At 53.0% G+C, this 27,499-nt stretch overlaps 2 protein-coding genes across 6 annotated transcripts; both read right to left on the bottom strand.

Moving 5' to 3' along the window:
- Window positions 1-605: 605 nt before the first annotated feature.
- Window positions 606-17,759, bottom strand: YJU2 (YJU2 splicing factor homolog). 3 transcript variants are annotated; one of them, XM_032627849.1, is made up of 8 exons: window positions 17,647-17,759; window positions 15,567-15,667; window positions 13,423-13,567; window positions 11,334-11,468; window positions 8,836-9,017; window positions 7,201-7,321; window positions 3,763-3,907; window positions 2,225-2,830 (listed from the first exon to the last, which is right to left on the bottom strand). In XM_032627849.1, exons 1-8 carry the CDS (start codon window positions 17,668-17,670, stop codon window positions 2,718-2,720), a joined length of 966 nt encoding a protein of 321 aa, XP_032483740.1. In that variant the 5' UTR covers window positions 17,671-17,759; the 3' UTR covers window positions 2,225-2,717. The 3 variants fall into 3 exon arrangements, with proteins under 3 accessions (XP_032483741.1, XP_032483740.1, XP_032483739.1); XM_032627850.1 differs by having other exon boundaries at window positions 606-3,907; window positions 11,334-11,464; window positions 17,647-17,688; XM_032627848.1 differs by having other exon boundaries at window positions 2,225-3,907.
- An 863-nt stretch (window positions 17,760-18,622) lies between these two features.
- Window positions 18,623-26,582, bottom strand: EBI3 (Epstein-Barr virus induced 3). 3 transcript variants are annotated; one of them, XR_004349139.1, is made up of 6 exons: window positions 26,383-26,582; window positions 25,636-25,759; window positions 23,850-24,028; window positions 22,044-22,201; window positions 19,589-20,105; window positions 18,625-18,865 (listed from the first exon to the last, which is right to left on the bottom strand). XR_004349139.1 is itself a non-coding variant. In XM_032626244.1 (5 exons), exons 1-5 carry the CDS (start codon window positions 26,447-26,449, stop codon window positions 19,953-19,955), a joined length of 681 nt encoding a protein of 226 aa, XP_032482135.1. In that variant the 5' UTR covers window positions 26,450-26,582; the 3' UTR covers window positions 18,623-19,952. The 3 variants fall into 3 exon arrangements, 2 of the variants coding, with proteins under 2 accessions (XP_032482135.1, XP_032482136.1); XM_032626244.1 differs by having other exon boundaries at window positions 18,623-20,105; XM_032626245.1 differs by having other exon boundaries at window positions 18,623-20,105; window positions 25,636-25,756.
- Window positions 26,583-27,499: the final 917 nt, after the last annotated feature.

Genomic DNA, 27,499 nt, shown 5'->3' with positions numbered 1-27,499 from the left:
GCGGGGAAAATAAGAATTAAAGAAACAATTCCAGTGTAGTGTGGAGGAAAGGCGGGGGGTGGCAGAGAGTGGGCAGAAGCGTGGGGCTCCCTGGGCCTCAATTTCCTCATCCATGAATGGGGAGATACCCACTCAGGCTACATACATTAATTGAGCACCTACTAAGTGCCTAGCTGGTCTTAGGTGCTGGGGACACACTCATCAACACACGGACCCTTGCAAAGCTCACTGTGCAGGGGGGTCTGCAGGTAGACCCTCAGGTGGCTCCTATGACCCCAACCTCCTGGTTGTCACACACAGCCCCTCCCCCGGAACGTGGGAAGGATCTGTGGCTTGCTTCTAACCGCGGAACACTGCAACAGTGATGGGCCGTCACTTCTAGCAGACTCTCATGAAGCCAGTCCGTGCAGGCAAGGAACTGAGTGTGGCCTCTGGCTAAGGGCCCATGAGTAAGTGAATTCTGCCAACAACCACGTGGGTGAGCTTGACGCGGATCCTACCCCAGTCGGGCCTTCCAGTGAGACCCCAGCCGCAGCCAACATCTCAACTGCAGCTGTAACAGACCCTGAAGCCGAGAACCCAGTGAAACCACATCCAGATTCCTGTTGTTTTAAGCTGCTAGATTTGGGGATCACTTGTTACACAGCACTAGGTAACTAATACAGAGAGCCACAAGCAGTACGCACACCTCCTAAGGTACTCCCATCAGAACTACCCTACCCTGCTTTAATTGCAACATTAGCGCCACCTCTAGTATCATTTGTTTACATCTTATTTTGATATATGAGTAAATATTTTGGCTTTGCAGGTCACAGAATTGCTGTTTTAATCACTCACCTCTGCCACTGGAGAGCAAAGGCAGCCATGGGTGATATGCACACAAATGGGTGTGTAGGTGTGCCAATAAAACTTTATCTACAAAAACAGGCCACAGGCCACCTTTGGCCTGTGGATCAGAGTTTGGTAACCCATGTTTTAGAACGGAGTCAGGTTAACAATAATGTTAAGTAAATAATAGCAACGGATGGTGCACGTACGTGGCAAAAATTGTGGTGGATTAAGAGCAATGGCAGTTCAGGAAACTGTCTGAAAGAATGAATTGAAATGAAGCAGAGAGGCCCCAGCCCCCCAATTTCTTTTCACAACTACTTAAGCTGGGTGACTTCTTTACTTTTTATTTTTTATTTTTTATTTTTAGGCTGTGCCGAGCAGCTTTCGGGATCTTAGTCCCCCCACCAGGGATTGAACACAGGCCCTCAGCAGTGAAAGCGCCAAGTCCTAACCACTGGACCGCTGGGGAATTCCCTGGATGACATTTTAACCCAGAGTCTCTGAATGGCCCATGTCCAGGGCACTGTCTGCAGGATGCTGAGTTTGGGGAAAAACAGGCAGTGGTGTGCTGGTACGGGCTTCACAACTGGCTCTGGCGTGGGGAACTGGTTTGCAGCATCTGCCGATTTCCATGGTGTAAACACTCCGTGGTGGCCAATTTTAAGCCATAAATATGATGCTGCTGGGTGCAAAACTGGGAAGAGATGCACGAGGCATCAGTTCTCACTAGCTGCCAGTGTGGGCTGGCTTCAGTCCCCACCGTCAGGGCTTTTTTTTTTTTTGGTCACGCCGAGAGGCACGTGGGATCTTAGTTTCCCGACCAAGGATCAATCCCGCGCCCCTTGCGGTGGAAGCGTGGAGTCTTAACCACCGGACCGCCAGGGGAGTCCCTGCCAGGGCTTTGGAATCAGACCCACCCAGGTCCTGTCTTCGCAGCCATGGAGCTGTAATACAAGACCCCCAAGCCCTCATCAGAAGCCCTGGCTGGACCCCAGTTCACCTCGTTGTGCTGTCCCTAAGCAAGGAAATCACCGTAGGAAAGCGAATCCCCAAAGTGGTGGCATTTCATCCCCTAAACTCTGACAGTGAAAAACACAAAGCCTCATTATCAAATGCCAGACGACAATCTCTGTGTGTGTGTGTCTGTGTGTGAGAGGAGGGCTAACGTCTGTGACCCCGGGAGGGGTGGGAGACCAGAGATGGGGGCTGATCAAGTTGTGAAGCAGTCTGGCGGGGGCACAGGACCTTCAACTAGAAAATACTGCAGCAGGAGGAGATCACACAAGCTGGAATCTGGCAACCTTGAAAGAACATGAGCATTGGAATCAGACTTGCTGGTTACGTGACCGTATCAGCTTTCCACTGCTGCTTCACAAATTATCCCCCAACTGAGTGTATGAAACAAGGAACATTTATTATCTCTCAGTTTCCAAGTCAAGAGTCCAGGACTGGCTAGGTTGCGTGCTTCTGCAGCCCCCTCCTCAGATGCTGGCAGAGAGAAGGTACCCCCAGGCCAGATCAGCAGGTTCCTTTCATGGGTTCCAGATGGTTCTGTGGCGGGGATGGAGCCAACCACTGGTGGGTGGGCTCACCCACGTGCCCAGAGCACCTCGGGATGTCAGCCGCGACGACCTCGAAGGCCTGCCAGAAGCTGCTCCGGGGATGTCGCCATGTGAGCTGGGGACCCCGAGCTCCAGAGGGGGGAAGGTGGGGGAACGGGAGAGAAACTGAGTCCCTCAGCTGAAGCCATTGCTGACTCCGCCAGCCTTGGAGGTCATTTGTGCTTGTCCAGTGGTGACTCCGGTTGGTCCCAGGGCCTCCTGCCCCGACCATGGGCTGGAGCTGGCTGTGTGATCTTGACCTGGGGAAGGGCCTGGGGGCAGGGCTCAGTTGCTGCCGCTGCTGTCCTCGCTGTCAGAATACACACCCAGCTGGCTCAGGGAGGAGGTGCCAGACGTCTGGGGCGCAGGGCCAGCCACCTGGCCGTTCTTCATTGAATCTGGGGGAGAGGCGAGAGCTAGCCCACCGTGCATCCTCGTCCCGGCAGCCTACCTCGGGACAGTTCCAGGTGGGCTCGGCCATTCCTGCTTGTTTGCAGCCTTTGTGGAAAGTGCCTGGCAGACCCATCACGGTTTAAACCGCACACCCCTTGACCCAGCAGCTCTGCTTCTGAAAGCTGATCTAGGTGGGCAGAGGTGCCCATGCCAGGGGTGCAACACAGAAAACGGAAACACTCCAAGTCCCAAGTGACAAAGAGGGGCAGACCCTGGCTCCACCACCCACCCTGGCTGTGTGGCTTTGGGCAAACAGCTTCACGTCTCTGGGCCTCAGTCTCCTCATCTGATAAATGGGGTAATAACTGTTCTGATAACAATGGCTCGTGTATCAGCAAGGCTCGCTGGGTGCCAGGATCTACTGCAGGCGCCCGACATGGAGCAGCTCATGGAATCAGCCCCCAAACCCTACGAGGCCCTACGAGGTCGGTCCTGTTGTCATGAGCAGCTTCCAGGACAGGAAGCTGAGGACCAGGGTTGAGGGCCCTCGACCAAAGCCACAGAACAAGCACGTGGAAGCAGAGGGATCTGCACCCAGGATCCCTGTCCTGGAAGCCTGCTCTTTCTACCTCATCGGGCCGACCTCACCCTAATTCTCCATCTCCCGAGGGTCCGAGGAGCCACACACACAGAACATCGGTGGCACAACCACTGAGGTGCGGACAATTTGTCCTACACGCCTCTACCTGACTTGGGTTTTAGAAGCAAGCACTTGCTCCCTTTGTAATTACAAGAAAAAAAGGGAACTGTAGCCCTTCTCCCCTTACCCCTGGTTGGGGGCACACCTCACCCTGCACCAGAACAGCACCGGGGGTGCTGTTGCCACCTGGTGGCCGCCCTTGGCACTGCATGAAGCTAAGGGACGGCAGGAACCTACCTGGGGCGGGCGGGACTCCTCCTCGCTGGATGCTGCGGCCCAGGTCTGTTTTCTTCACCACAACCAGGCCAGACAGCTGGGGACTGCTGCCAAAGGTGCCCACACTGCGCTCCCAGCTCTCTGCCTTCCTCTTGGCTTTTGGGGCCTGCAGTTTGTGGCGGGGGTAGCAGGGGGCAAGCATGACTGGGGGGTCTGTCCCAGATCCTGCTCCTTCTCTGGCAGCCCAGTTCCTAGTCCCCAGCTGAGCCAGGATCTTTACCATTCCCACTCCCCCTGCTGTGCTGACCAACTCTCTCCTGCTCGAAACTCCTCTGTGGCCCCCCACACCCTGCGCTTATACTTCCTAAATCACATTGGGACCGCTCACCTCCACGCCTTTACCCATGCCATTCCCTCCACCTGGAATGCCCCTTTTGCTTCTAGTTCACTTGGTGAACTCCTACTCATCCTCCAATACCCATCTCAAGTATCTGCTCCCCTGGGAAGCCTTTCCTCACATTTCAAGCTCAAGTGCCTGCTGCATGTCTGTGCCCGCAGTGGCCTCCACTGCCTTATTAACTGCCTCCGCAACCAAGCTGCGGGGTCCTGCCTTGTTCACTGCTGGGTCTGTAGGAGGTGCTCAATCAACATGTTTGAGGGAATGACAGAAGATGGGGGCACCCACTTTGGGGACCAGTTAGCGGGAGGCAGAGAGGGGCTCAGCCCCACCTCCAGCTCTTCAGTCGCACCAGAAGAGACCCCTTTTATCTGTTTGATGTTTAAATAGAGGAACTGGAAACCACTAGATGCAGAAGGCCCTGTCGGAGCTGGGAGCTGAGGGTGCAGGGGGAGCATGATGGCAGGGGGCTGCCCGCACAGAGCTCACCATCTGGGGAGGAAGAGGGTGGATGAGCGAGTAGATGCTCAGGACACCATCGTCTTTTTCTTTTTTTGGCTGCACGGCATGAGGGATCTCAGTTCCCCGACCAGGGATCAAACCTGTGCCCCCTGCATTGGGAATAGGAAGTCTTAACCACTGGACTGCCAGGAAAGTCCCCAGACACCATTGTCTTGATCCGTGATGTGAAAGAAAGAAGTTAGGGTGGTGTGACAGCGTCGGGGGGACAGCTACTGCTGATCGGGGGCCAGCAGAGCCGAGGTCAGAACGCAGTGCTGAGGTCAGCAAGCAGAGATGGGAGGCAGGACTGAGCCTGGCCCATCCGAGGGGGCTGGCACAGCTGGGGCGGGGAGTGGGGGCAGGAGGAGGACACAGCGGCCTCACTGCATCCCCTGTGTGTGGTAACCGAGATAGAGGCCGTCCGCTGGGGGCACAGGGAGACCAGCAGTCCCAGCCGAAGCTTGCTCATCTGGCACCACTGAACTGACTGGCGGAGCTAGCTGCTATCCTTCACCTTTCGTCAAACGCCATTCCATGTCCCCATTAAACTAAACCCAGGGAACAGAGGGGTGAAAGAGAGATGCTTCCGTAAGAGTTATGGTGAAGTTTGTGTAAAGCAAAATACAAGAAGAAGTCCACCATCAAATTAGCTACGAGCAAGGTAACCGTAAGAGACTGGCAGGTGGGCTTCCCTGGTGGCGCAGTGGTTAAGAATCCGCCTGCCAATGCAGGGGACATGGGTTCGAGCCCTGGTCCAGGAAGATCCCACATGCCTCAGAACAGCTAAGCCCGTGCGCCACAACTACTGAGCCTGTGCTCTAGAGTCCACGAGCCACAACTACTGAGCCCGTGCGCTGCAACTACGAAGGCTGCGAACCACAACTACTGAGCCTGCGTGCTGCAACTACTGAAGCCCACATGCCTAGAGCCCATGCTCTGCAACAAGAGGAGCCACCGCAATGAGAAGCCTGGGCACCACGACAAAGAGTAGCCCCTGCTCGCTGGTACTAGAGAAAGCCAGCACAGCAGCAGCGAAGACCCAACGCAGCCAAAACTAACTAACTAACTAACAAAATTTATTAAAAAAAAAAAAAAAAAAAGACTGGGGGGAAATCATACAAGGCCAGACTGCTTTGAAAGTACCTTCAATCTCTTGTTCCACTTGAAAGAAAAAAAGAAGAGGAAACTTTAGACCATGAATTCTGAGGCTGGTTTATGCAAGAGAGACAGCGTGAGAACTCTGATCAGGGATACAGCCTCAAGGAAAACACCTTGGTTCTATGTCAAAAGGTTAATGGGTGAGAGTGAGAGTACGCGACCCCCAAACCTGCTCTCTTCAGACACTTACAGAATTCTCAGCTGGAACATGGCTGCCTCAGTGAAAGACTACATTTCCCAGCCTCCTTTGCAGCAGGATGTGGTCAGGTGGTTCAGTTCTGACCAATGGGGTGTGAGCAGAAGGATGTACTCAATCAAGGGTATAGTTACCCTCAATGTCCTCCTCCCTTGTCCCCACCTCTTTCCACTGGCTGGGATGCAGACGTGGCACTGAGCTGCCTTGCAATGAGGGCATCATCCTTGGGACGGCAGGACAATGAGGACCTGGACACCAGGGTCCACCTTCTCTGTTCTGCACAGCCCCTCACAACTGTTATTCGAGAGAAAAGTAACTTCCGTGTAGTTGAAGTGGCTGTCACTTGGGGCCTGTCCAGTGGCTGGACTTGTATTTAACTAATACAGACCAGGAACATGTTTTGAATTAAAATAATAAGTTTCTGGGGGTGTCTGTGCTATTTATGATTTCCCACTTTAACCCCCTCCTTCAATTAACAAACCAGAGTGGACTTGACCACCTTGGATAAGACATCTGTGGCGGAAAAGGCTAGCTCCCTCCCCAAACCCTCTTCTTTCTTTCTGCCAGCAAGGGCAGCTAGAGGAGGCAGCTCCCAGCCTCCCTTGCAAAGGCAGGATGCGGCCATGTGACTATGCCCGGCCATTGGGACTCGAGGGGAATGGAGGTGGGCTGCATCTGAACCTGGGCCTCCAGGCACTGGCTGGTGGTCCTCCACACATGCTCTGCCTTCCTGCAGCTGGAACCCCAGGGTGCTCTGAGCCAGCTGTGACCGCGGAGTTGGCATCCATGTTCTAGGATGGGGCAGAACCAGGAGATGGAAGGAGCCTGGATCCCTGAGTGACTGCGTGGAGCAGGGCTGCCTGGGAGTCCAGCCCAGGACTGTGAAGTGACTGAGAAATAAACGTCTGCCTGATGTCTCTAAGCGTGGGGAGTCTCCTTGTTTCTGCAGCTGAAGCAGGGGTGGAAAACTACAGTCCCGGAGGCCTGTCACCTGTTTTTGTAAATAAAGTTTTATCGGCACCCAGCCACGCCCACTTATTCATGTACTATCTACGTAGCAAGTTTAGTGCTATGTTTAGTGCTATGATGTGGAGTTGACCACTTACGACCCAGACTGGCCTTTCAAGACAAAGTTAAGCCAACCTCTGGCTTACTCTGTCCCTGCTTCACCTGAGAGCACGTGGAGATGCAGGCAGGCCGCACTCACCTCGTCCAGGATGGCGGTGGGGTTGGGCAGGAGGGCCTGCTGGGGCTGGGTGGGGGCAGCATCCTCCTCTGAATCGGAGTCTTCCAGGAGTCTTCGTTTCCTAGATTCTTCCACTAAGGCCCTGCGGGAAGGAAAGTGGGACTTGGGAAAGTGCTCTGTTGTGGGACAATGGCCAGGACCCCTCCCCCCCCCGCCACACACACTGAGGTGCGCTGCCTGGCTGCCCTGTCCTGATCTCACTGAGTGGGGGATGGGGATGCACAAATAACTGTAAAATAAAATTCTTTGTCCAGGGGCTTCCCTGGTGGCGCAGCAGTTGGGAGTCCGCCTGCCAATGCAGGTGACGTGGGTTCGAGCCCTGGCCCAGGAAGATCCCACACGCTACGGAGCAACTAAGCCCATGCGCCACAACTACTGAGCCTGCGCTCTAGAGCTCACGAGACACAACTGCTGAGCCCGTGTGCTGCAACTACTGAAGCCTGTGTGCCTAGAGCCCATGCTCCACAAGAGAAGCCACTGCAATGAGAAGCCCAGACACTGCAACAAAGAGTAGCCCCTGCTCGCCACAACTAGAGAAAGCCCACACGCAGCAACGAAGACTCGACCCAACACAGCCAAAAATAAATAAATAAAATAAATTGAAAAAAAAAAAAGTTCTTTGTCCACTGAGCCCAGTGGGGTGGTTAAGTGCCTGGAAGCCAGAACCATTCTGGGTTTGAACCCCAGCTGGGGGGCCTCAGTCAGGGCTGTGCTGGGAGCTCCTTGAACCTCAGTTCTCTTGACCACCATAACGACAGAGCCAAACTCAGAACAGTGCCTGGCACCAAGAAGGGGCTCACTAAACGCAGACTCCTCTCACTGTTATTTATGCCAAGCCAACAGCAGCTAGTATGTGCCTGACCGTGTTCCAGGCCATGGATGCAGAGGTCAGAGCAAGTCCCTGTGCAGACTTCAGATGAGGGGAGATAGATAATAAAACAGGAAAGGGGCAAATCAGCAAGAAGGTTCCAGAGAGTGGGAGGTGCCGGGCAGAAGCATGAACACAGCAGGCCTGAGGCCAGATCCTCAGAAAGGTTGGCTCACCAGGCCAGCCCTTGGGGGGGCATCTGGATCTGGACTTGGGGGCTCCTGCCACCCTCACTGATGAGGGGCTCCCTGTCCCGACACTGTGCAGACACGGGGTCTGCACGGGCATCTGCTCTCCTCCTGGGTTTGGGGTCTTGGCCGTGCCGGGCCAAGGTGCCTGCGTGACCAGCCCCCAGTGAGAACCCCGGGCTGGGTCTCGTGGGCCTCCCCAGGGAGTGCCCCTCCCTCTGCTGTCATGTCTCATCTGGGGGGATTAAGCCTGTCCTGTGGGACTCCACCGGGAGAGGCCTCTGAAAGTCTGCACCCGGTCCTCCACCTCTGCCCCACCTGCCTTTTCCTTCTGCTGATTTTTCCCTGTAACTTTTTGCTGTAATTAACTCATCAAACCTGGGGGTGATCCTGGGGGCCCCGACACAGACGCCATGAGACGCAAAGTGAGATGGGGAGGGAGATGCAGGGAAGTCCTCCCTGAGACGGTGACGCATGAGGGAGCTGTGGGAAGGTCTGGAAGGGGGGATTCCAGGCAGAGGGAAGGATCCTGGGACTCACGCCGCCTCCCGCTCGTCCTCCACCTGCTCGTGCTTCCGCTGCTCCTCCTCCGACAGGCGGTGCTGCCGCAGCATGGCCTCGAAGTCCACGTGCGCCTGCCGCTGGTTCAGGTCCTTGAGCTCCTGCAGGTTCTCCAGAACCTCCATCTCCAGCTTGGAGTCCTTGGTTCTGTTCTCCAGCACCTGGCAGGTGTGCAGACGCAGGGCTGTGTGAGCTGGGATTCCACCCCTCCACGCGGCCTGCCTGGCCTCTGGGGTCACCATGGGCAAGGGGAGACCCGCCCACCCTGGGGCCTCGATCCACAGCACCCGGTCCCACAGCTGTACCCATTTCACGGCTCGGAACACTGAGGCTCAGGGAGGGGAAGTGACTGCCCAAGACCATGCGGCTGGTCAACGGTGGAGCCAGGTGGCCTGGACTTCCAGCCTGGCTCCGTCCCTAAGCAAAAGTAATAAAGATTTTTTAAAAAGACGACCTGAGCAACTGGTGTGTGCCAGGCTCCAGGCTAAGACGTTTCCAGACATAATCTCATTTAATCTTCACAATAACCCCCACTTTACAGACAAAGGAACTGAGGCTCAGAGAGGTGGCTTTGGAGCCAGGCGGGGCTGGGAATGAATCCTGCCTTGGCTGCTTCCTGGCTATGTGACCCTGTTGAACTAACCCTCTGGGAAATGGCAGTTGTGGTGGTTTGAAAATACGTCCACAAATTCTTTCATGCTCCTCCCTTCCAGAGGTGGAGCCTAACTCCCCTCCCTGTGAGGGTGGGCTGCTGTAGTAACTCGCTTCTGATGAACACAACAGGACCAATGACGGTGTGTCCCTTCCGAGACAGGTCATGAAAGGCCCGGGGCTCCTGCTTGTTCTCTCTGGGACTCTCGCTGGGGGAGGGGGAGAAGCCCCCATGTTGTGAGGAGGCTCAAGCAGCGCTGTGGAGAGGCCCATGTGGACAGGACATGAAGCCTCCAGGGAATGGCCACGTGAGGGGGCCACCCTGGAAGTGGCTCCTCCAGCCCCAGGTGAGCCATCAGATGAGGCAGCCCCGGCAGACAGCTTGACTGTGATCTTGGGAGGGACCCACAGAACCATCTAGCAAAGCTGCTCCTGGATTCCTGACCCTTAGAAACTGTGGGATAATAAATGCTGGAAGTTGCAAAGTTTTGAGTCGACTTGTTACACAAGGACAGCTAACCAGTACCAGGGTAATAACCCCGTGCTGGCCAGTGTAGCAGTAACTAGAGCAGCACATGGACAGCACTGAGGGAGCTCCAGGAATACAGCCAACTGCCTCTAAGGCCTATTTCCCTCCCTGCTGCTCCGCACGGCTGCTGAAAACATCGGATCAGACCTGACATGGCTTGACCAGAAAACACAGCTGGCAGAGGCGTGAGGGTCCAGGAAGAGATGGGAATTATGGGGGTGGGAGGAGACAGAGGAGAACACGGACTTCCTACTATCTATGAGAAAGACGAAAAAAAACTGTCCAGTTAAAGATGAAAATAACTTCTTTAAGGGATAACAAAAGGAGTATCAATATTTATGAATTACTATGTGCCAAGCTGTGTTCTAAGAGTTTTATGTGTATGAACTCATTTAACCCTCACCACAAGTGTACGAGGGGGGCACAATTCTCATCTCATTTTACAGATGAGGATGCTGAGACACAGAGAGGCCAAGTGCCTTGGCCAAGGTCACACAGCCAGGATATGGTCAAGAGAACGTTTCCTTCTCTATTTCTAGTCTTAATCCAAACTAGCCTAATGGGAACCTCCTTAGAAAACTGCGGGGCAGCTGGCTGCAGGAAGCACCTGGCGTTCCGAAGTCCAACTTCCTGACTCCCTGTTAGTTTTCTCTTGCTGTGCCACAATTTGCCACCAGCCCAGTGGCTTAAAACAACACGAATTCATTGTCTCCTGGTTTCTGTGGGTTGGGAGTCTGGGCCGACACAGCTGGGTTCCCTGGCAGTCTTGCTAGGCTGAGATCAAGAGAGCCCAGGGCCCTCTTCTGAGCTCACTCAGGCTGCTGGAGAATTCAGTTCCTTGTGGTTGTGGGACTGAGGTCCCTGCCTTCTTACTGGCTGTTGACTAGGGGCTGTTCTCAGCTCCTAGGGGCTGCCTGCTGTTCCCTGCCACGTGGCCACTTCCACAGTGTCAGTCCTTCATGTCTCTGACGTCCTCTGTCTCTGACTCTAGACCCGTATTAAGGGGACCATCTGGATAATCTCCCTCTTACAAGGGCGACTGTGCCATAGTTTAACCTAACATAACTTAGTCATAGGAATAGGATCCTTCTATGCACAGTCTTGGGACTGGATGAGGTGTGTGACCAGGAGTTAGGGCTCTGGGAACATCTTAGAGTTCTGCTGACCACACTCCCCACCCCATCACCCTGCCTGGAGGCCTGAGGCAGGAAGGGGCACCGATTCCGCCAGCACCGAAGCACAGGCACACGTGCGTGCGTGCGCGCACACACGCACGCACGCACCTGCGCGCACTCACCTTCATGGGGTTGTTCAGCTCCTCGTCCTCCCGTTCCTTCTGCACCCTCTTCTCCTCCTCCTCCAGGAGCTTCTCAGCCTGGAAGTTCCGCGTGGCTCCATGCTCCATGGTGTAGTCTGTGTTTTCGGGGTCTGTCTGGGAGGGAGGATGGGCAGCCATCAGCTCCTACATCTCTGAGCACCAAGAGCTTCTGCTGAACAGCAGCCAGCAGCCTGGGACACCTTCTCTCTGTGTTTCACTCCTCTTAACACCAATTCTTTCTTTTTCTTGCCTTATGGCTTTGGCGAGTACAGTTCTTTCTTTCTAGTGCTCCTGTCCCCTTTGGCAGAATCGCTGAACTCCCAAGCACAGACCTGCAGACCCTTCTCCACCTGCCCACTCCCTCCCTCCTGCCCTTCACCTTCCACATGTTTGCAAATAAAAGTCTCTGGACCTCTGCACGTATCTTTTCTGGTGTGTGTGTGTCTGTGTGTGCACGCGTGTGTGCACGCACTTGACCTTCTCCCCTTAATTATGAATTACATATCAAGCATGTATAGAGCACGCTCCTATTTGCGTTTATAAAACGGAGAAGCAAAAATATAACATGGTATCCTGGATGAGACCCTGGAACAGAAAGGTGACATAAGTAGAAAGACTGAAATCCATGTCATGTCTGGAATTTGGCTAACAGTAATGATCCAGTGTTGGTTTCTTACTGTGGCCGATGCACTGTGGAAACGGAAGACGTTAACAGGAGGGGAAGCTGCTGAGAGGCAGATGGGAACTCTCTGTGCTATCTTTGCAACTTCTCTGTAAATCTAAAAGTATTCCAAAATAAGAAGCTTACTATTTAAAAAGAAAGAGCAAGGAAGAGAGTGATCCCAGTGTGCGCATGTGTATGCAGAGCACATTTTTTGAAAGCCATACAAGAAACTGTTATAAATGTCTCTATGCATGGGGGCTGGCTGGGCAGAGGGGAGCAGTAAACAAATTTTCCAGTGTTAATCCTGCACTACTGTGGGAGTTCTGTTTTTACCATATGCTCACATACACACACACACATATATATATATATACATACACACATATATGCAATCCTAGTTATTTGAAATTCTTCACTATAAAGGCCAATTTATAACATTTTGCCATAGTTTCTCTAATCTTTAAAAAAATTCATATGTATTCATTAATATCTAAATATATACATACTTCATAATTCAGGTGAAAAAAAACATTTTCTGGAGACAACCCATATGCCCATCAGCTGGCAGATGGATAAAGAAAATGTGGCCCATCCATACAGTGGAATATTATTCAGCCCTGAAAAGGAGTAAAGCACTGATACATGCTACAACATTGATGGACTTTGAAAACATGATGCTCAGTCAGAGATGCCAGACACAGAAGGCTACAGAGTGATTCCACTGATAAAGAAATGTCCGTAACAGGCAATCCACAGACACAGGAAGTGGATTCGTGGTTGACAGGGGCTGGGGAGAGGGATGGGCAGTGACTGCTGACAGGGTTGGGGCTTAACTTTGGGGTGAAGATAACATCCTGGAATTAGAGAAGACAGCTTGGTACGTTAGGAGTATAAACCACTGAATTATACAATTTAAAGTTAAAATTAAAAGGGAGAACTGCATGGCATATAAATTGTATCTCAGAAAGCTGTTGGTAAAAAAGTAATTAAAATATATCATTTTTTAATGTACTTTTTATTTTAACCAAATCTTGTTTTTTAACCAAAGGAAAAACGTCCCTAGCAAAAAAAATGCTCAAACAGTACAAAAGTATGTGAAGAGAAAACTATACGTTCTCTTCATCCTTTCCTCAAATCTCTAATACCACCCTTAGAGTAACAAAGTAAAAACGTGACTGCTACTGGCTGTGCAATATTCCACTGTACAGTAGTTTGTCCCTTGAATCCCATCACCGTACATCTAGGTTGCTTCTGATTTTTTGCCTTTATAAACAACACTACTGTGAACTATTCCCCAAACCTTTGCTGTTTCCTGCGGAGAAGGTGAAATGGGATTTCCCTGGAGGGAGAGGACAGGAGCACTGACCCCCAGGGGAGGAAGGACCAGCCTGGCTGGCCGCCTACCTTGAAGGTGATCTCTGCCAGGCAGCGCGTGCACTTGATGTAGAAGCGGAAGATGGGCAGGCCCAGGTAGGACTCGTTCTGCACTGTCTCTTTGCGGGCGTTGAACTTCTTGCCCTTGTAGATATATTCTCCACATGTCTTACACCTGTGGGGCAGGACAGGGACTCAAGCCATCTCGGTACACTGGTTCTTACTGGTAGGACGCTTTAGCATTCTGGCAGATGGCTGCTTGCATACCTCCAGGGACGCGAAGCTCCCCACCCCCCAAGAAGACTGCCCCACTGTGTGTACTGATTCCCTTAGATGGTATACTCTTCTCACTAATATCTGCCTGGGTCTCGGCTGAAATGTTGCCTTCTTGGGAAGCACCCAGACTACCCAGACTAGGTGAGACTCGCCTATCACCCATTCCTGGAAGCAAGCCTGGAGTTCATGGGGCATCCTGACCTCCAAAGTGCGGATTCCACCAGCAGGGATGCCACAAGGAGCAAGGCAGAGCTCGCGCACCCTGCCCTCCCGCGGCCCCTCCTGCTCAGATCCTGTGCTCCCTGGCCTCCTGGCTGTCCCTACAAACACCCCAGCTCGGTCCCACCTCCGGGCCTTCGCCCTTGCGACTCCCATAGCCCGTGACACCTTTCATTCCTCAGATCCCAGTTCTGCTGGCATTTCTTCCGACGTTTGCCTGACCACCCAGCGAAGCGCCCTCCCTCCCTGGCCACCGTCCAGTCTGTCTCTCTGTCTCTGTCTCTGTCTCTCTCTCTCGTGACCATCTATGTGTCCTACATACGCCTTTCGTGAATACGCCTGAGCCCTTGTGTATTATCTCTACTCCCCACCAGGTGGCTCCAGGGGGTCAAGTCTTTTTTATTTATTTATTTTTAAAATTTTTGGCTGTGTTGAGTCTTCGTTGCTGCGCGCGGGCTTTCTCTAGCCGCAGCGGGTGTGGCCTACACTTCATTGCGGTGCTCGGGCTTCTCACTGCGGTGGCTTCAGTAGTTGTGGCACATGGGCTCAGTAGCTGTGGCGCACGTGCTTAGTTGCTCTGTGGCATGCGGGATCTTCCCGGACCAGGGCTTGAACCTGTGTCCCCTGCATTGGTAGGTGGATTCTTAACCACTGTGCCACCAGGGAAGTCCCGGCGGGGGGGGGAGGGGCAAGTCTTGATGCCCACAGTGTCCCTGGCACCCAGCCAAGGCCCTGGTGCACAGCAGGTACCCAGTAAGTGACTGCTGAGGGAAAACGAATGAAGGAAGGGGAGAGAGAAAAGAATACGTAAACACTGGCTGAATTTCACTAACAAAGGTGGCTTTGATTACCACTTCGTTTCAGATGTGCTAAGATGTGAAAAATTGTGGTGAGGTACAGTAATTCCGAAGCGGTATGAAGGACGATGCCTGGGAACTCTGATGGGGAGGGAAGGATGGAGGGGGTTGGGAGGGGGATCCGGAGGGCCTCTCTGAGGGGGTGAGATCTAAGCCAAGTCTTGAAGGGTGAAAAAGAGCCACCCAGGGCTTCCCTGGTGGCGCAGTGGTTAAGAATCTGCCTGCCAATGCGGGAACACGGGTTCGAGCCCTGGCCCAGGAAGATCCCACATGCCATGGAGCAACTAAGCCCGGGCGCCACAACTACTGAGCCTGCGCTCTAGAGCCCGCGAGCCACAACTACTGAAGCCCGCACACCTTGAGCCCATGCTCAGCAAGAGAAGCCACCACAATGAGAAGCCCACGTACCACAACGAAGACCCAACTCAGCCAAAAAAGAAAAAAAAAAGAGCCAGCCATGTGAGAGCAGAAAGAAAAGTGTCCCAGGCAGAGGCAACAGCTCGTGCAAAGGCCCTGGGGCGGGAACAGACAGGACTGCTGGAGGAAGTGAATGTACATACAGGACCTTGTCTCCTGTGCTCACTCTTACTACCAGTGACTGAGATCTCGACACAGGTACCAGCTGGGAGCTCTGAGACATCGGGGAGATTAGTCCTGAACGGCAGGAGGGTGAGGTCTGGCACGGACACTCGCTCACTGGGTCCACGCCTGAGCCAGGACTGACGACCTGGTCTGAGCACTGGGGACGGGACGCTCTCTGTGGGTGCCGGACACTGGGTCTGTCCACCACGACCAGTGCAGGGGCCCTGTGGGGTCACTCACCTCATGTTGAAGGGGGCCATCAGCCGCACCACGTACTGCCGGTCTTTAGGAAGCTTGAGCTTCGGGATTTTTGAAGGGTCGAAGTCGGGTGGGTAGTATTTCTGTGGGGAGGAAGGAAGGGTCAGGGGAGCTGCTTTCAGATGCAGGGGCAGTCTGGGGGCAGAGGGAAGGGGCTCTGGGGAGCTGTGTCTGGGTCCCCAAGACCACTCTCACGTTTGAGGATTTGGTGAGAGGACTCCTAGGACTTGCATACACTTGTCTTCATGGCTACTATTCATTACAGCAAAGGGATACAGAGAAAAATGAGCCGAGGGAAAAGGCATGTGGGGAGGGGCCCAGGGAGACCGGACACAAGCTTCCAGAGACTTCTCCTGATGGAGTCAATTCTCCCAGTGATATATTGTGACAACGTGTGTGAAATGTCCCCCAGGGAAGCTCAGGAAGACCCAGCACCCAGGGTTTTCATTGGGGGCTGGTGTGTAGACACCTCTGCCCGGCACGTATGACGATTCCAGACTCTAGACTCCCGGAGGGGAGCAGGTACTCAGCATAAACCACACTGTTTGTACTAACAGTTTAACCCCAGGGAGCCATTCTTTTCAGAGAACATTGGGAACCATCCCAAAATTCAGGTTCCCGGATACCAGCCAAAGTCCAGCATTGCAAGCCAGGCTTTCTAAGGCAGCAGCCTCAAGCCTGTTATATTAACTCTTTCTGCACAGGAGCCTGAGATGGGAGATGTGGGGAAGGAGAGTTTGGATTATGAAAGAGAACTACATACGATTATCAGATAATAAAGCACTTTGCATTTTGAGCACTTACTAGGCTCCACGTAGTACACAGAGAGCTTTATGTCCCCTGCCTCATGGAATTCTTGCAAAGACTCTATGAGACAGAGAATGGTGTACCCATTTCACAGAGGAGGAAACTGAGTTCTGGTGGTTTCAGCTACTCAGGGTCACACAGTGTGAGCAGCAGATCCAGGATTCAGACCCAGGGACACAGCTCTGGGGAAACTGTGGTACAGTGATTAGGAGCGTCAGTTACAGAGCTGGCGGGGAGGGGTGTCTGGGTTTGATTCCTCTATTCTCTGGCTATTACATAACCTCTCTGGGCCTCAGTTTCCTCATCTGAAGAAGGGATAACCTGTCCCCCTGAGAAGACCTGATGAACAAGGCATGTAGAGCTGTGCCTGGCACACAAAAGTATCTACCAGCAAGTTATGGAAATAGCTGGGCTGCCAGTTGGATCCTCGGGATGGAAGGACTTTCACGGACTCGAAGTCCGGCACACTGCACTGGGTCTGGCTGGGGCTGAATTCCTAATATAGGTGTTTAAGAGATTAGAGCACTGAGTCACTGTAAGGTACATCATCCTGGGCTCCAAGCCACCAATCTGGAGAGGTCTCCTCTCTACTCCGTCCAGACATCTTAGGCTTACACACTCCCAGGCTGGGGAGCTCACCCCCTTCCTGGGAGCACACACCCTGCTGAAGGGCGGGGAACAGGGACTCAGAATTCCGGAGCGCTCTTCTCCAGAAGCTGAATCCTGCCTTCCAGAGACCAGCTCCACACCCCAAGAGTCCCAGTTTTCCCCAACAGAACTGGGAGAAGTTGAGGCAATTGGAAGGGTCCCTGCCAGCGGAGCAGAGGAGCTTAGCAAAGCCTAATCCCTCCAAGGAACATGACTGGCTAGAACCCCAAGCGGGGAGACACTTAACAGAGCCACCCCTCCTGGAGATGAGAATGTAAAGTGAGAATACCGATATCCTAAGGAAGCTCCGCCCCCAACGGGAGTGACTGGATATTTCCTTTCAGAAAATCCTATCAGAAGTGAGAGGGTAAATAGCCTAAGCTCCGCCCCCACAGGTGACTGGGTACACCCCAGCCTCGAGGGGAAGGCTTAGTGAAGGCCCACCCCCCGCAGAAGGTGATTAGGAGGGTTCTAGAGAGCCCCGCCCTGCAGAATGCCGCTGGGGAAGAAAGCAAAGGCCCTAATAGGAGAGTATAAGTAGCCCTCCTCGGCCAGAGCTCCGCGATGTCCCGCCCCAGGTCGAAAACCCTAGTTGCCCAATACTTACGTTTAAAACTTTTCGCTCCGACATCTTTACCTCCTACTCTTCTCACGACCACGAGAATACTGATTAGGCTGAGTGCTTGTCGAACTTCCCCGACCATCTATCCTTGTATTTCCGCTTCCGTCACTTCCTTCAGCCGCTGTTATTGGCTGTTGCGTACACAGCTTGCCTTTTCATTGGTTCAGATCCCCGCCTGTCAACACTCGAGTCCGTCTGTATTCCCTCCCCAGTTGCAACCTCGGTAAGGGCGCAGCAAAGGGTTCCGGCGTCGGTGTGGATTTGAAGTTCCGAGGAGGAGGCGCTGCGCCCTCTAGAGGTGAGCAGCGACTGGTTAAAATTTCGTCGTCACGCGACGTGGCTGCTGGTAGCTACGTTCCCTGTGGATTGTTCTTTTATTCAGCAAACGTAGAACTCAGCGTTGAGCGCTTACCTTGTGTGTTGGGCTCCGGGAACCTACACATCGTTCCCGTGTCCCTAGCGCTCACCTGAGGACTGGGGCAGTTCTTACGATCCACACAGCTCCACAAGGAAGCACCCTGGACGCCCCCCCACACCCAAGTTTATCTTGAGTCACAGTTAGAGACTCAAAGACCAGGCTCCAAACCTACCTCCCCCTACAAACATTCGCTCCCAGATGTCCCCCCCGTTGTTTGCCTCTGAGTTGTCCCTCTAAAGAGGTCGTTCCTTCCCTAGCCTCCTCCCTTCCTTTTACAAATGTTTGTTCTGTGTCAAAGACGTGCTCAGTCACTGGGGACACATCAGAGAGTAAGACGTAAGATTTCTGCCCTCATGGAGATCACAGTCTGTCTGGTGGGACTGATGTCACAATAAACACACACAAAAACCCTTTCGGGTCCTGGTAAATGATCTGAAGATAATAAAACAGGGAGACATATGGAAAGTGATGAGAAGGGGCTACTTGAGATGTATGAGTGTCCTATGGCTGCTGTAACAAATTACCACAAGCTCAATATTTTTAAACAACACATTTATTAGAGTTTTGGGGGTCAGAAGTCTAAAATGGGTGGCAGGTTCCTTCAGGAGGCTTCAGGAGAGAATCCATTTCCTTGTCTTTTCCAGCTTCTAGACGCTGCCAGAGTTCCATGGCTCGTGGTCCTGGATCACTCTGACCTCTGCTACCACTGTCACATCACCTTCTCTGTCTCCCTCTGACCCTCCTGCTTCCCTTTTATAAGGTCACTTGTGATTACCTTGGGGCCACCTGGATAATACAATATAACTCTACTTCATTTTCATTAACTTTAAAAAAATATATTTATTTGGTTGCACCAGGTCTTAGTTGTGGCAGGCGGGTTCCTTAGTTGTGGCTTGCTGGCTCCTTACCTGTGGCATGCAAACTCTTAGTTGCAGCAGGTATGTGGGATCTAGTTCTCTGACCGGGGATCGAACCTGGGCCCCCTGCATTGGGAGCATGGAGTCTTAACCACTGCACCACCAGGCAAGTCCCCATTTTCATTAACTTAATGAAAGATCCTCAATCTTTAAGGATCCTCAAGATTGTTAAATTAATCACATCTGCAAAGTCCCTTGTGCTGTGTAAGGTATCACATTCACAGGTTCTGGGGATTAGGACATGGATATCTTTGGGGGGGAGTCTTTATTCTGCTTGCCCTAGATGAGGTGGTCAGGGAAGGCTTCTTGGAGGAGGTGACCTTGGAATTGAGACCTGAGTGAAATGTACCGAGAAGCTCCTGGATTGAGAAAATCCTTCAGAGCCTGGCTGTGTTTTCCCCTCCTCGGAGCTTCCCAGACAAACTCATGTCCCATTGGTGTCCACCCACAGTGGGGCTCACATCTGGGCAGCTTTTGAGGTGAACCAAACTGAACTGAACTGAATGGATTCATCATTCCATCCCAGGTGGAACACCCACCACCCCTGCCCTGACTCCCCCAGCCCCGTCTCTTTCTCTGGTCCAGCCCTGACCCCGTGTGTGGCAGTGGGGATGCACTGTGTGTGTGTGTCCTGGTCTGTCCTCTCCTCACAGGGTCTCATGTGGATCTGTTAAAAGAAGGAAGAGTCCTCATTCTAGTGACAATGATCCTTTTCTAATTAAACAATTTAAAAAATCTCATATTCACAGTTCACAAAACATTGCACTGTGTCAAAGGAGGCAGGCAGTATACATCCCCATTTCACAGACTGAGAAACTGAGGCTCAGAGAGGCAAAGTCACTTGTCCAAGGTTGCCCAGCAACTCGGCAGCAGTGAACCCAGGCCAGTCAGGTCCCATCCACACTTAGGTGGATGTCAAGGGCACAGCCCCTCTTCGGGGGTGCAGGGAACCCCCACTACTTGCTCAGGGTCACGGAGGCAACGGCGGGGAGACTCCAGGCGCTTGATTCCCCATAGTCAGTGAGGTCCAGAGCAGCCACCTGGATGCAGTACTTGGCTTGGGGCCTCACAGCCTTGAGGGTGAAGGATGTGCCTTCAATTGGTCCCACCTGAAAGCAGAAGGAAGTCTGGGTCAGTGGAAACAAGGAAGCTATGTGATCAAGCCTTCCGTCCCCATGTTCGGGCTGCTGCTCTAAGACTCAGGCACCAATCTCAATCCTCATCGGCATGCCCTCTGCGGCCCCTGTACATCTTCGGACATCTTAAACATCTTGCTGAGCAGGGAGAGCCCGCCCCTCCCTGGCCAGCCAATTCTTGGTCGACCAGGATCATGCCTTTCATATAAAAACCAATCCACACCGAGTGCACACCCCCATCCATCCCTACTCTGTACTGGTCACACACCAGCCCATATCCCCACCCTGCCCTAAATCACCCCAGGGCCAGATGCCAAGCAACTAGAGACCACCCTGCAGCCCAGAGCCCACTGGAATTACTCAAACTTGCTTACCCTAAGCTGTTCACCTGCCCCGCCTAGCCTTCCCCGAGGAAACCCCAATCCACCTCTGGCCTGGGCTCTCCCCTGGCTCCCACTTCAGCCTCCTGATGTCCCAAAGTTGCCCACATGGCCCTGCGTGGCGTGATGTGTCCTCTTTTCTGGGGAAATGTAATAAATTCTTCTTTCGATGGCCTTGACCTTTCCATGTCCTCACTCAGGCACCTCCACAGATTAAAATCCCTGGGCATCCATGAGACACCCTCTCAGCTCTGCCTTTCTGGTTCTCCGCCCTGTCCCCTCTGTCCCTGCCACTCCACACTCTCCCTCCAACATCGGGGTCCCCCTCATCCTTGGCATGTCCCATGTCAGCCACCATCAGCAGCTTCCCAAGTTCAGGTCTGACTATGTCCCTCCTTCCTCTGCACAAGCTGTCCCCTAGGGCAGCCGGATGTGACGCTTTACGTTTTAAATTTAGATTAATTATCATTGCACAATCTTGCGAATACACCAAAGTTACTGGCCTGTGCACTTTAAAACAGAGAGCTTCGTGGCATGTAAACTGTCTCAATTTTAAAATTGCAAGCATTTACAAAATTAAATTAATGAATACTACATCAACTTTAAAAGCCCATTCCTCGACTCCTCACCAGGTTGCAACCGCTTGGCAGCCTCATGCGGCCCGAGGCTACCGTCTTGGACAGTGTGGATGTGGAACATTTCTACTGTTGCAGAAGGTTCTAAGGGACAGGATTGCAAAAGCCTAAACCCTGCAAAGACTCAGCTCCTCAGCCCAGCATCCAAGGCTGCCCAGGACACAACTGCCCTGCCCATATGCTCACTGACTGATACCCTGCCTTTATTTTTTAAGAGTGTAAAACAATATATTGGTGCTCTCGATTGAGGTGAAATTCACATGACGTAAAATTAACCATTCCAAGGTGGATAATCTAGTGGCATTTAGTACATTCACAGTGTTGGGCAACCACCACCACTATCTAGTTCCAGAACATTCCATCCTCCCAGAAAGACGACCCATCCCCATTAGCAGTCACCCCCTCTCCCTCCCCCAGCCCCTGACAACCACTGATCCAATCTCTGTCTCTGTGAATTTGCCTGTTCTGGACATTTCCCATCAATAGAATCACACACAGTGTGTCCTCCTGTGTCTGGCTTCTCTCACTGAGCATCGTGTTCTCAAGGGTCCATCCACGCTGTAGCGAGTGTCAGGGCTTCTCTCCTTTTCATGGCTGAGTGATGTTCCCGTGTGTGGAGGGACCACGTTGTGTTTATCCATCATCCGTTGATGGGCACTTGTGTTATTTCCACCTTTCGACCATTGTGAGTGGTGCTGCTGTGAACATTCGTGTACAAGCAATTGTTCGAGGCCCTGTTTTCAATTCTTTTGGGTAGATGCCCAGGAGTGGAACTGCTGGGCTGCATTCACATCGCACACCAGCACCCCAAGCTGTGACCCACACCCCACTGTACCTTTGCACATGCTCTTCCGTCTACCCAGGAACTGCCCTCCCCGTCACCTCACCCTCCTCACCTGGCGGAAGCGGGCAGCTCCGTGGCGCTTGTAGCGGATCCGGTACTTGAGTGAGAAGATCTCTGGGAAGGGCCAGGACCGGGGGGGTTCCCATTGCACCCAGAGCCGCTGCCCAGGGAGGGGGCTCAGGCGCACACCTTCTGGAGGGTCCGGTTTGACTGACGGACAAGCAGGAGACGGGGTCAGCGGAGGGCACATTCATTCATTCATTCAGCCAACCGACCAATAAATATTAATTGAGGGTCTGCTGAGTGTCCAGGGATGTTCTGGATACTAGGGACACAGTAGTCCTGTCACCTTGGAGCTCAATCCCCCCGGGAAGAAGATAAGACACAAAGGCAGATCCGAAGGTCATAAAAAGGAGGGAAGAAAGGTCAGGAGTGCAAGGAGGGTAGTGAGTTGCAATGTTTTTGGAGACATAACTCACATACCAGAGAATTCACCCTTTGGAAGTGTACAGTTCAGTGGTTTTAGTATATTCACAGTGTCACGCAACCATCACCACCATTTAATCCGGAACATTCCATCTCCCCAAAAGAAGCCCCATCCCCGTGAGCAGTCAGCCCCCCATTCCTCCCTCCCAAGCCCCTGACAACCACAAACCCAGTCTCTGTGTCTGTGGATTTGCCGGTTCTGGACATTTCCCATCAACGTAATCACACACTGTGTGTCCTTCTGTGTCTGGCTTCTCTCACTGAGCATTGTGTTCTCAGGGTCCATCCATGTGGTAGCGAGTGTCAGGGCTTCTCTCCTTTTTATGATTGAATAATATTCCGTTGTGGGGATGGACACATTTTGTGTATCCATTCATCAGTTAATGAGTATTTGTGTCGTTTCTAATTTCTGCCTATTATGGATAATGCTGCTACGAACATTCATGCACAAGTTTTTTTCTGCAAACGTGCTTTCCATTTTCTCTTAGATATATACCTAGAATTGGAATTGCTGGATTACATGGTAACATGTTTAGCTCTTTGAGGGACTGCCAGTCTGTTTTCTAATAACCGCCAGCAATGTATGATGGTTTGCAATTTTAAAAAATGCTTAGGGAGGACTCACTGAGGAGATGACATCTGAGTTGAGAGCTAAAGGAGGTGAGGGAGTGAACAGTGTGGAGACCTGGGGGAAGAGCCTTGCGGGCAGGGGGAACAGCACATGTAAAGGTCCTAGAGCAGGACTGTGCCTGGTGTGTTGGAAGAACAGCGAGGAGGCCCATGTGGCTGGAGCAGAGTGAGTGAGAGGGGGAGAGGGAGGAGGGGAGGGCAGGGAGGGGACAGAAACAGATGGTGGGAGCCCTGGAGGGCTGTAGGCGGGGCAACAATGGGACCTGACTCAGGTGCTCACAGGCGCCCTCTGGTGGCTTCTATGGGGAGGACAGATTGTGGGAAGGAGGGCAAGAGCCCAAGGGGGGGACCCGACTGGAGTGCTCACAGGCACCCTCTGCTGGCTGCTGCGGGGAGGACAGACTGCGGGCAAGAGGGCAGGAGCCCAAGATGGGACTTGACTTGAGTGCTCACAGGCGCCCTCTGGTGGCTGCTGTGAGGACAGATGGGGGTGAGGGCAGCAATAGGGGACCAGGATGGAGGGGCTGCCACTGGTCTAGGTGGGCGGTGATGCAGGTTGCACCAAGTAGGGGCTCAGGAGAGGGGAGAAGTGGGCGGATTCTTGCTGAATTGTGAAGATGGAGCCCACAGGATCCATGAGAGATGGACAGGATCTCATCCTGACAGGTGGGAGGTGGGCGTGTGTGTGGGGGGGAGGAGCAGAAGGGGGACCCTCCACACCCCCACCGCTGCCCCTACTCACTGATGTGCTCTGGGACGAACGGCACGAAGCTGCTGCTGACGCCCCGGGGGTGGACAGCCGTGATGTTGAGCACATAGGGCACCATGGAGAACATCTGGATGTCAGGGATGATACAGCTGGTGGCCTCTGGTGTCCGCTGGAGGCAGGGCCAGCTCTCCCCATGGGCTGCCACGCCAAGCCTGGACACCGAGTGTGCTGTGAGGGTCCCAGCACTTCCTGCTGGCCCCCTGTGTCCTGGACCCCAAGTAGGGATGGCAGGTGAGGAGTCCTGCTCTTGGCTGTGTGATCCTAGGGACCCCTCACTCCAACATCACAGAGCCCGGGGGACCCAGGGTCGGGGGTAAAACCCCACAGGGAGATGCTAGGGTTCGGATTCTAACACTTTCTGGGGGACTTCCCTGGCGGTCCCGTGGTTAAGAATCTGCCTTCCAATGCAAGGGATGCAGGTTCGATCCCTGGTCGGGGAACTAAGATCCCACATGACACGGGGCAACTAAGCCACAACTGAGCCTGCGTGCTCTGGAGCCCATGTGCCACAACTAGAGAGAAGCCTGTGCACCACAGCGAAGAAGAACCTGCATGCCACAGCAAAGACCCAGCACAGCCAAGTAATAATAATAATACAGTTTTTTAAATAAATAAATAAAGCTTTCTGGAACGTCAACATTCCAGCCTTAGAATTCCAACATTCCAAAAAAAAAAAAAGGCTGGAGCTCAGCACCATCCACAGAAACTTCCACAGCATCCAAAACGTTCTGCTTCTGCCCTTTGGATATGAAGCGCGGCTAATGCAACTGAGTGGGACTTTTTGATTTATTTCATCTAATCTGAATGAAAAGTTTCCACCTATCAGAAAGTGTGGGAAAGTTCCTCAGAACAACTCAGGTGTGTGAATCTACTTTTCCAAACACAAATGTTATGAAATCTAATCAGAGATCAAGAATATCCGATTGGGGGACTTCCCTGGTGGTGCTGTGGTTAAGAATCCATCTGCCAATGCAGGGGACACGGGTTCGAGCCCTGGTCCGGGAAGATCCCACATGCCACGGAGCAACTAAGCCCGTGTGCCACAACTACTGAGGCTGCATGCCACAACTACTGAAGACCATGCACCTAGAGCCCATGCTCCACAACAAGGGAAGCCATTGCAATGGGAAGCCCGCTCACCACAATGAAGAGTAGCCCCCGCTCACCACTAGGGAAAGCCGGCGGGCAGCAACGGGAAGACCCAAAGCAGCCAAAATTAATAAATAAATTTATTTGTTTTTAAAAAAGAATTTCTGATTGAATGTTTAGCATCTGAATTGAAATGTGACACGTGTAAAGCACACATGGAATTCCATGACTTAGTATGACAAGACCGAATGCAAAATTTCTCATTAATTTTTAACGTATTGATTACATGTTGAATACTTTAGATAATCCTATTAAATGCTATGAAATCAATTTCTAGTATAAGTTTAAATATATGAATCGTATATAAGCATGTTAAAGTACATTGCATTCGATCATATTAAATGAAAAACATTTGGAATATTTAGATACTATTTAAATAAAATATTAAAGCCAATGTCACCCATTTCTTTTTCTTTTTTAAATGTGGCTTCTAGAAAATTTTACCCTCCACATGTGGCTCGCAGTACGTATTTTAGGGAGTATATTTCTAAGGGTTGGTGGTGCTCTAGAATTCTGAGGGGTTCAGGCTCTCACTAAGTCCCCAGCTACCCTGATCCTAGGGGGTCAGCCCAGATGTAAAATCCCCAGGAAGCCCTCCAGGCTCTCTGACCTGTATGTGGCAATGAAGGACGTGGGCCTGGAGGAGTTTGGAGCGGGCGGCAGGGTCCAGGAGCAATCCACTGCGATCGGGTACCTAGAGGCCTGGCACCGCACCCTGGGCTGGGTGACAGCTACTGGGGGGCCCGGAGAGAGAGGGAGAGCGTGAGCTTCTGATTCACCCAGGACCATCAAAGTCCTACCGTGGCTTGGCCCCCACCTCACTGCCAGCCAGTGCTGGGCACACATTAGGAGCCTAATAGAGGTTTGTGGAATAAATGAGTACATGAATGAAAGGCACCTACATCACCTCTCACTCTCGCTACAACCCACCAAAGCAGGAACTATTAGCCCATTTTCCAGATGGGGAAACTGAGGTTGAAGGTCCCCACAGAGGGGACCTAGGGTTGGTGGGGATTTCTGGGGGGAGGGAGATGCTTTACCGGACCCCCTCTTTGTGATGGTTTTGTTTTGAATCACATGAAATGAATGGATACAATTAAAATTTCTTTCTCTCCCACCCTCCCTTCCTCCAGGCTGTGGCTGCCACTTCCCGGTCCCTTTGGGGTAGCTCTTGCCCTCTCTGTGCCTCAGTTTCCCCCACCCATGCAATGGGATGGTAACCCCCTCCCATCAGTGGTCATACAGAAGGTGTGTGAGCTCCCACCCCACCCAGGATGTTCCACGGCAGACAAAGTCCAGTCCTCAGAGAGTGTCCCTCTGCCCTGGCTCCCCCTCCCCTCCCCGGGTCGCCACGTACCTTCTCTCCCGCAGCAAAGTGAGCAACCCACCCAGAAGGTGAGGGTGAGGACAAGTCTTGGGGCCATGGCTCAGGCGGGATCTGCTTTCAGAGGCTGGGGCAGGGAGCACCCTCGGCCAGGCAAGGGACTCAGGTCCCACCCAGCGGAAAGCCCAGCCCCCAGTTGAGGCCCCCTACTTCCCCTTCCCCTTCTGACTCACTGCCTGGTTCATGGGGCTCTGGAGGAGGAGCCCCCAGTCCCTTCCCCGACCACTCCCAGTCTCGGGTGCGGAAGGCCCCAAAGGTGGGGGCAGAAGGAGGAGGCCACGAAAGGGAGAAGTGGTGACCCTGTGGCCTTTCCCAGAAGAGCCTTCCTTCCGGCTGCAGGGAGGAGGAGGCACGCCGGGGAGGGCCATGATGACAGGGAGAAAGACAGAGAGAGGCCAGGGCGGGGAGGAACGGAGAGCAGCAGGCGCTGACAGAAGATGCCCATCACTCATCAGCCACAGAGATGGGGACCCCCACCCCCGCCAGCCACATTCCATGCTCCAGGCCACAGAGAGGCAGAAACCCAGGCTCTGGGAAGGTAGTCCCGAACCGTGGACATTCTCCAAGGGCCTGGGACGCCCGGGGACAGGCAGAGCCACTGCTGGATGCTGAGGAAACCTGGGGAACAGGCTGGACACGGAGCTGGAAAGAGCCAGGCACCCCCAGGGGATTTCAGGGGTTGGCCCAGGGGCAAAGAGGCTGTGGGAGGGTGTGGGACACTCCCACCAGGGCCGGGTTTAGGGTGAGGACAGTCAGGTAAGTCGTGCAGCCTCAGATGCCGTCTTCATTTGACATTTGCATATTTTATTCATCATGAACTTTTGGGAACCCCTTCTGACTTTTAAAAATAGTGCAGTAACTAGGGAATTCCCTGGCAGTCCAGTGGTTACGACTTTGCGCGCCCAAGGCAGGAGGCGCGGTTCAACCCCTGGTCTGGGAACTAAGATGCTGCGTGGCGTGGCCAAAAAAAGAAAGAAAAAAGATATTGCGGTAACATAGTAACATAGTGTTCCTCTCGGGGACTGAGTCCTGCCTTGCTCTCCTCACCCTAATCCTCAATCCCCGCTCTGGGCCGCCCCTTCCCCGCTTC

The sequence above is a fragment of the Phocoena sinus genome, chromosome 3 (genome assembly GCF_008692025.1).
Source record: "Phocoena sinus isolate mPhoSin1 chromosome 3, mPhoSin1.pri, whole genome shotgun sequence".
In the NCBI taxonomy this organism is placed as follows: domain Eukaryota; kingdom Metazoa; phylum Chordata; class Mammalia; order Artiodactyla; family Phocoenidae; genus Phocoena; species Phocoena sinus.
The sequence above is the reverse complement of the archived record's forward strand: the minus strand, read 5'-3'. Positions and strand labels throughout refer to the sequence as shown.

Bases quoted from the DNA above. Each gene is read 5' to 3' on its own strand.
- EBI3 (XM_032626244.1), bottom strand. From the start codon at position 26,449: ATGGCCCCAAGACTTGTCCTCACCCTCACCTTCTGGGTGGGTTGCTCA. The intron at 25,760-26,382 runs GTACGTGGCGAC...CGGGCCCCCCAG, and splicing joins ACTTTGCTGCGGGAGAGAAG to TAGCTGTCACCCAGCCCAGG. The intron at 20,106-22,043 runs GTGAGGAGGGTG...TTCTGCTTTCAG, and splicing joins GAGCTGCCCGCTTCCGCCAG to GTGGGACCAATTGAAGGCAC.
- YJU2 (XM_032627848.1), bottom strand. From the start codon at position 17,670: ATGTCGGAGCGAAAAGTTTTAAAC. The intron at 11,469-13,422 runs GTAGGCGGCCAG...CCTCCCTCCCAG, and splicing joins TGGCAGAGATCACCTTCAAG to ACAGACCCCGAAAACACAGA. The intron at 3,908-7,200 runs GTGAGTGCGGCC...CACAAACTGCAG, and splicing joins CCACCGCCATCCTGGACGAG to GCCCCAAAAGCCAAGAGGAA.